The sequence below is a fragment of the Condylura cristata genome, unplaced genomic scaffold (assembly GCF_000260355.1).
Source record: "Condylura cristata isolate star-nosed mole 26May11 unplaced genomic scaffold, ConCri1.0 scaffold00009, whole genome shotgun sequence".
Taxonomy (NCBI): Eukaryota; Metazoa; Chordata; class Mammalia; order Eulipotyphla; family Talpidae; genus Condylura; species Condylura cristata.
Genome location: NW_004567110.1, coordinates 57090469 through 57098569, shown reverse-complemented (window position 1 = coordinate 57098569; position 8101 = coordinate 57090469). Strand labels below are relative to the sequence as shown.

The 8101-nt window shown below is 37.3% G+C and overlaps 1 protein-coding gene across 1 annotated transcript in view; it reads left to right on the top strand.

The window, feature by feature from the left end:
* The first annotated feature begins 120 nt into the window (after positions 1-120).
* The window catches only part of XKR4 (XK, Kell blood group complex subunit-related family, member 4), a 381414-nt gene continuing 373433 nt past the window's right edge, over positions 121-8101 (top strand). The window contains exon 1 of the mRNA XM_004679873.2: positions 121-986. Coding sequence (XP_004679930.1) covers positions 163-986 — 824 coding nt within the window. The 5' untranslated portion in view covers positions 121-162. The remainder of the gene's footprint in view (positions 987-8101) is intronic.

The window sequence follows — 8101 nt, the reverse complement described above, 5'->3', positions numbered from 1 at the left end:
GGCGGCGGGCTGCAGGCGGCGGGCAAGCCAGCACAGGAGCAGGAGGAGGGGAAGCCGCGCCGCCGGGGAGGGAAGCCGGGGCGAGGCGAGGAGGTGGCGGAGGAGGAGACAGCAGGGAAAGGTGTCAGATAAAGGAGGGCTCTCCACCGGTTTGGAGGCATCATGGCCGCTAAGTCAGACGGGAGACTGAAAATGAAGAAGAGCAGCGACGTGGCGTTCACCCCGCTGCAGAACTCGGACCACTCAGGCTCCGTGCAGGGATTGGCTCCCGGCTTGCCGTCGGGGTCGGGAGCCGAGGACGAGGACGCTGCAGGAGGAGGCTGCTGCCCGGACGGCGGTGGTTGCTCTCGCTGCTGCTGCTGCTGCACCGGGAGCAGCGGTTCGGGCGGAGGCTCTGGGGGCTCAGGCGGCCCGGGCAGCGGTGTTGGCGGCCCAGGCGGCGGCGGGGCGGGCTCCTCGGCGCTGTGCCTGCGCCTGGGCAGAGAGCAGCGGCGCTACTCTCTGTGGGACTGCCTCTGGATTTTGGCCGCGGTAGCCGTGTACTTTGCGGACGTGGGCACAGACATCTGGCTCGCCGTGGACTACTACTTGAGCGGCCAGCGCTGGTGGTTCGGGCTCACGCTTTTCTTCGTGGTGCTCGGCTCGCTCTCTGTGCAAGTGTTTAGCTTCCGCTGGTTTGTGCACGATTTCAGCACCGAGGACAGCGCCACTGCGGCCGCTGCCTCCAGTTGCCCGCAGACTGGAACTGATTGTAAGACCATGGTTAGCAGTGGGTCTGCAGCTGGAGAAGGCGAGGCTCGTCCTTCCACGCCGCAAAGGCAAGCATCCAATGCTAGCAAGACCAACATCACCGCCGCTGCCAACAGCGGCAGCAACAGCAGCGGGGCCACTCGGGCCAGCGGCAAGCACAGGTCTGCGTCCTGCTCCTTCTGCATCTGGCTCCTGCAGTCACTCATCCACATCTTGCAGCTCGGGCAAATCTGGAGGTACTGTATCAGGGGTGGGGTAGAGGGAGATATGCTGTTGCTACTACATCCCCACTGCTTTGCTTTTGCACCATAATCGTCTAGGGTTGCTGTGGTAATAACCCTAGTCACAGTCTTTTAGTTTAGTTATTTTTTTGAAAGTGGTTTTTGCATTTTTTAAAATTTGAGAACATTACCTAGGGTGGGAGGGAAGTGAGAAACAAGGGAAAGAGCAAAGTGTTTTGACCGCCTTCCTTCTGTCTTACCACTCTGCCTCACTAGCTCCTATCTCTATATACTACACTTCCCTTTTATACTGTTTTAGTGAGTAGAAGATTCCTGTCACACGGTTTAAAAATCATTTTTTATTATGAGTTTGAAGTGTATGTTGCAATTTGGATGGATTCTTTTGTTCCCTGAAAGAAATCACTAAATATAGTTAGATGTGAGTAGTTGTTGCTCAAAAGTAGCTATAGTTTTCATTATCACTGTTAGAGCAGCACTGTACTCATAATAGGGACTTTAGTGAGGACATGACTTGTCGTCTTTTGAGAATATCTATATATTTATCTCCAGATATGAGTAAGTACACTTTTTGATATTGTTCCTGACTGTCTGACAGCATCCCCATATCTGATTTCTCATGTAACGCAGAACTCTGGGAAAAGGGCTGATATGTATTGTAAGTGTGAATTGTACTTGGCATTTTTATTGGCTACTTTGCTACTTATCATCTCTTCCACCAAATCTTTTTACCCATATAATAACGTCCTCTTATAAGTTGGATTAAAAGGCTAACCTTTAATCCAGAGAGAGAACCATTAATTTAGGTTATTACTGCATTCAAGACTTTAATGCAAGGGTGTGCTTGGGGTTATGTTATTCAGACTTTCATCATTTTAAATAACTTTGTGAAGGTATATTTTCCATCTGTGAAAGTTGTTTGTAAGATAATATATAGAAATGGAATATACATACCAGAGGATTTTTTTGGTGGTTTTACATATACTTACAGTATAAGTACAGTGAGCAAACTTCTTAGCAAGTGCACTGATATGGAACTATATTATGCTATGCTAGGGGCCTTTCAATTTCCTTTGGAGCTGTACTGTGATAAAGGACTCTAAGTCATCAATTAAGCCAAAGTATCCATTTAGAAGCACCATTGATAATATTTTTAATATAATTAAAACCCTTCTTTTATTGGTAAATAATACATACTGTTTTTATCTAAGAAGAGCAAGTGTAATTTTTTTTTTGCAAGCTTTCCTGGGATCTTGGCATTGTAAAGTATGGTACACCTTACTGTAGAGAGCGACAGTGTTTGTGAAACATTTTTCCAAGAAGTTAATTTTTGAAAAAATGGAGTATGACAAATTGATGGTGAATATCTCCATATTTTTGGGTTCACTGGATTTTTGAAATGTCAGTTGAATTTGATAACTGTATTTTCCAGTTACTATTGTGAAGATTTACAGTTTGATGCTTTTCTTCAAGTTTGATAAACTCAAATGCTTGATTTAAATACAAAATTATTTAGTGAGTAGGATGCAAGTTTTTAGCCATTTCAACCTGATAATGCAGTAAGTGAAACTGAATATTTCATTTGTTTGCTTTTGCAAACTTTATGATGGAGTTTGAAATCACTTATATAATGCAAACACTTCTCAGTGCTACTCACTGAAGAACTATCCATGTTTCTTGTAGATTATTACTTCTGTAAAATGAGTAAGTCATTTTAATAATAGCTGTGTTTTTTTGACTTTCTAAATTAAATAGTCTTGCTTTTGGAAAATGGTGTTTCATTATCTCAGGAGATAAGATGCAAAAAGTGAGAAATAATTTGCCAAAGACATTAACACAGTTCAGTTCAGTGATATCATAGTCACTGGGTCAGGTGGCCATAGAAAAGCTGTCAAGGGGGAGAAGGTTGGAAGGTAAGGCTGAATGTAGAAAGAAACCACAGGCTGCCAGACAAATGCATTAACCAAAGCAATCCCTGAAGAAGTTGTGGTCATATATGGCTCCTTTTGTTAAGTATTTTTACATTGCCTTACTTACAGGGTTTGTTTATTCTGCTAATACATGGTATTCTCAGAGAATATGTTATTGGAAACATTTTTAGTTGTTTGTCTATATTTTCAGAATAATGTACTTAATATATAAATATAAATTATCTAATTTAATTACTCTTGGATTCTGATGTTAGATATTTGGAGAATGGTTAGACAACTTGGTAGAAGTGAGACCAAAGGCTTACCCTTATTTTTTCATGATAAAGTACTTTTTTTTAAAATAAAAAGTTAGCCTAAAGTAGGGAATTAGAAAATTATTAGAAAGTATATAGACCCTATGATTCTTGAGATATTCTACATTGTTTCAAATTTTCTTAGTGTAAAATATTTGAATAAAATTATGGGGGGGTTAAGTGCAACTTTGATAATAAATTAGTGGAATAGAATTTATTTCAGATTATTATATTGGACCATTATCTGAAAACACTGTGATTCTTTAAATTAGAATCAGCTCTCCTTCTGCCTTTTCTAAGTTTTCTTTTCAGTGTATTGTATACAAATATTTTGGAAACTCCAGGGCACTGAATGTTCAGTGCCCAGAAGTCATTATTCATGTTTTAACATGCTACGTTCTAAGATCAATACAATAGATTTTAGCAAGGCTGGTAACTGTTCATTGTACTTCCATAAAACTATAGTTATTTTTAGGTAAGGGTCACATTCTAAAAGCTTTCTGTGGATAAAAGTCTTTGAAATTACATCAAAGTATTCACCTGTTCAGAAATAACTATTTGAAACATTTTGGAAATAATTTGCATGCCTTAATGCGTTCATTAAATATGTCAGGCTGAAAGCAATGATACATATTAATTAAAGTTTACTAATGGAAAATTAATGACAGCTCTTAGAGTCACAGGAGTTGATGCTGGTAAAGAACCATTTGAAGTAATGAAGTGAATTTTTGCTAGATATGGAAAGAACAATTATGATTTTCATGTGTCTGCAAATGAATGAGAAAGTACTTTTCATTCTTGTTCATTTCATATAATTCCAGAAGTTACCAAAAGTGCAGTTCATCCAGTGGGAATCACAATTCTCCAATCAGCATAGAATTTGTCTTTATACCCATATTCAATTATGTCTATATATCTTTTTCCTTCAGAAGTTTTTTTTTATAACTCTTAAAATTCTACCTTGAATTTCCTTTTTGTATCTTTCTATATATTGAGACATTCTTTTTTTCTTAGCAAATAGGTAACTTGTAAGTCAGAGGATGGTAGAGTAAAGAATAGTTTGCTGTTATTTTTTCATTTTTGTTTCTGAATAACTGTCACAGAAGTCATGTGGATAAGACCTGGTAAGAGAATATTTGTTCTGCTTTTCTCATGCTTTGTATTCCATTAGGTATTAACCAGTGTTCTTTTGGTTCAAATAAATTGGCAAAATGAGGGTTTTAGTGAATACACACACACATATCTATATTTATATCTATCTATCTATCTATATATATGTAGTGAGACTTCTCAAAAAGTTTAATAAGCTAACATCAGTTTTCAGTAACTTTGTGGGCACACCTTGACTATGCTTGTCCAATATGGCACCACACAAATCTCTGAGAAACATTGTTCTGTGCCATCTTTCAACCTCATCAAATGATAGTAAAAACAACAATTTTATGTGGCACTTGAAAAGTCTACAATTTTTTTTATATTCCTTATCTAACTTTTACCATAACCTAAGAGGAAGTCATTAGTATATCTATATATGAGGAGACTGGTTCAGAGAAATTAAATAGCTAACACAGAATTATTTAAACATTATGTTTATTATGTTTTGATAACTGGGAGTCAAAACCAGTTCTGCGTTGCCCTAAAGTCTATATACTCCTTTCTGGCTCAATTAGCTACCCTTGACTGCCAACTGGGATCATAAGGACAACAATGTGTAAAAATAACAGCTTACCTTCACTAAGGTTGGCAAAGTGGGAGCGAGAGTGCATTTAGACAGATTAGGAGAACGTTTAAAACACCAGTAGTTAAATGGCAGGAACCAGACATAAGCTGAATTGTCTCACTATGTCCTATTTTCCTCATATTATACCAGTGGGACATGTTTAAATCCCAGCTGAGTAACACACCCTTATGCCATTTAATGACTAAGTGGCATAATATATGTGAGCATGTAAAAAGTGCAAATGATATAGAGGTTCTAGAGATAATGAGTAGGAAAGTAGAAGACAGATTATACCTTTGACTAAGTTTTTTTTTTTTTTTTAAAGATTTATTTATTTGTGCATACAGAACTGGGGTACAGGCAAGAGGCTCAGGGGTGGCGAGAGGCTTCACTACAGAGTGGGGAGCAGAACAGGCAGATTGATGAAGGGAGCAGTGGGCGGGTCAGGAGATGTCTGCCACACCTTGTGGTCACCTCCAGGGCAAGCAGGAATCGAACTCATGAGGAAGTGGCTTCAGCTTCTTAGTGCTGTGCTTTAACCCACTGCGCCACCAGGGAGGGCCTGACTAAGTATTTTACTGATTCTGCATTATTTCTAAATTCTGAAAAAGATCAGGCAAGATTGGTGCCCTTTCTTGAGTTTACCAAACAGTTGTTTTTGGTATATTTCTGTTCATACAACTGCATATTAATTAAATTGCTCATTTTACATATACTGAGCACCTACTCTATGCAAGGCATGTTGCCAGTTTTTAAATATCCTAAAATGAGTAACATATATTCTTCTTTCAGGCAATCTACTGTCTGATAAGGAAAATAGAAAAGTAAGCAAGCAGTTTCAATACAGCGAAGTAAACATTGTGATAGAAACAGGAAACAGTAGGTCAGATGAAACTCTGGAGCAGAGAATATTTGAGCAAAGATTCCAATGCTGAAAAAAAATGTGCAATCTGGATAAAGGATGGCACTGATGGTAGAGCTTTGGATATAACACACAAAAAGGTTGAAAGACAAAGAACATGGCAGTTTGGGTGCTTTGAATAGAATGGGGAGAGGCGGTAGCAACAAGTACAATGGAGAATTATTTGGACTAGCAATAAAAGGAATTTAGAGTTTATTTTGAAGGCCTGGGTGAGCCATTGAAAGGGGCAAGTGTTAAGATTTTGTGAATGGTAAAAGGTGCGTGTTTCAAAAGATTGCTATCAGTTCCCTTCTCATTCCATTTTGTCTATTTTATACATGAAAATGTATTCCTTTTTAAAATAGATTAGGTTTGGATGTAATTGGAGTATATAAATAGACCCAACATGATGGGTGAGTTGTTTCCCAGAAAAAGTTAGGTTGAAATTTTTAATTGTAATTATACTTATGCAGATTCTTGATAAACGTTTATTTTCTGTTTCTTTTTTCCTTAGGATTTTCCATAGGAATCCTTTACTTATTGATATTTAAGTTTTCTGATCCTTAGAAACTTGCTCCTTATAATTTTGTAAAACTTTTCAATTTTCAAAGGACTTCCATATTTGCTTTCTTTCTTGAACTTCTGAACTATTTTTAAAGTAACACTTTCATTTTGCCTATATGGAAAATGAGACAGATTTAAATTTTTTTTTCCTCTTTCATCATATAATTCGATGTAGATTCTAGGCTAGAAGTCAATATTGCATGGGGAAGGAAAAAGGGACATGATACATGGTTGCTGATATTAATCATGGGCAGATACAAGAGGGCCCTGAAAATTTGAGAGCTAAACAGTAAGTACTAAAGGGTTGTAATATAAAATGTATTGCCTAGGCGCTCTATGATTCGGAAGATGAGACCTGCAGGAGGAGATACTGAATTAATATAAAAAAGAGTTTTTTAAGTAGTCAAAAGGAGCCAAAATTTAACTAGGATTCCTTAGAAAAAGTGAGTTCCCCAACCTGGGTGTGTCTAGAAATAGTTTGGGAAATTGTAGGCAGAACTATAGTAAAAGAAAGTAAGAGAGTTGAACTTGATCATCTTTCAGCCCTGACGTTTTATGACAATTTCCATCATTACATGCTGTTCCAAACATAGTGGACTAACCTTTACATTTTTGTGACTGAAAGTAGTGGAGTTTGAAATACTGCAGTTCTGTCACTTTGAAATGTATTCATTGATTTATAGACCCAGTGTCTTCCCTAGAGCATCACAAAATCCATGCATCATCCTTGAGTGCTAGGCTTGGTATTTAAATCTGAGTTAGCTAACTTATACAAATCTACGCACAATCAGCCAGTCCTCTGATTTATTTATTTAAATTTCTATGTGAGTTATTATGTATGAATAAATCTGTGTGGTAAGTAAACCTATTTCAGTATCTTTGCAATCACTAATACAAAAAATATAAATTTCCCATTTCTTGTAACTATAACTACTTCACAAGGGTGAAAAAGAATTTGTACTTATTATATCCTAATGAAATTGCAGAGTATTTCCATAGAGAGTAGTATCTACACAAGTACAAATATGTGTTCATGTTTGGACAGTCAGTAACTTTGAAGGTCTTTTCTCAGTCACTTAAAAATTCATTAATTTTATACTCTGCACAACATTCTATTAAATATGCCCAGTATTTTACAGTTTGAATGAAATAGTCTATCCATTTAAATAGCATCAATGACTTAACAGATAAATAGAATGATTCTTCTTTGATTAGCTCATTTCTTTGACTCTGTAAATTTGAGTGGTAACTAACTAGATCTATAGAAACAAGATTAGGTATTACAATTGGATTTATGATTTTTTACACATTATCAAATATAAGTCAAATACAAGGTGCACTGTGGTGCTAGTAATGGTAATTACCAGAAGTTATAAAATAGTCATATTAATACATTTCAGGGAAAATCACATTCAGTAATTCTCAACAGGAAATATTATTTTGAATGGTATTATATAACTCAGATCATCACAGAAATTAACATTTTTAAAATAATATAACTTTATTTTTACATCATTTTGTGCATTTTTCTATATCAGTTGCAATCCCCTTTGGCTTCCCATCACCAAGTCACCCATGTGCCATCACTATAGATCAGTGCATTTCCCTCCTCCCACTGTTTTTGATCCTATTCCCCATTCCACCCCCACAAAATGTCTCTGGTATATAGCTGTTCATCATTATCATTATTTTCTTGCCTGTTC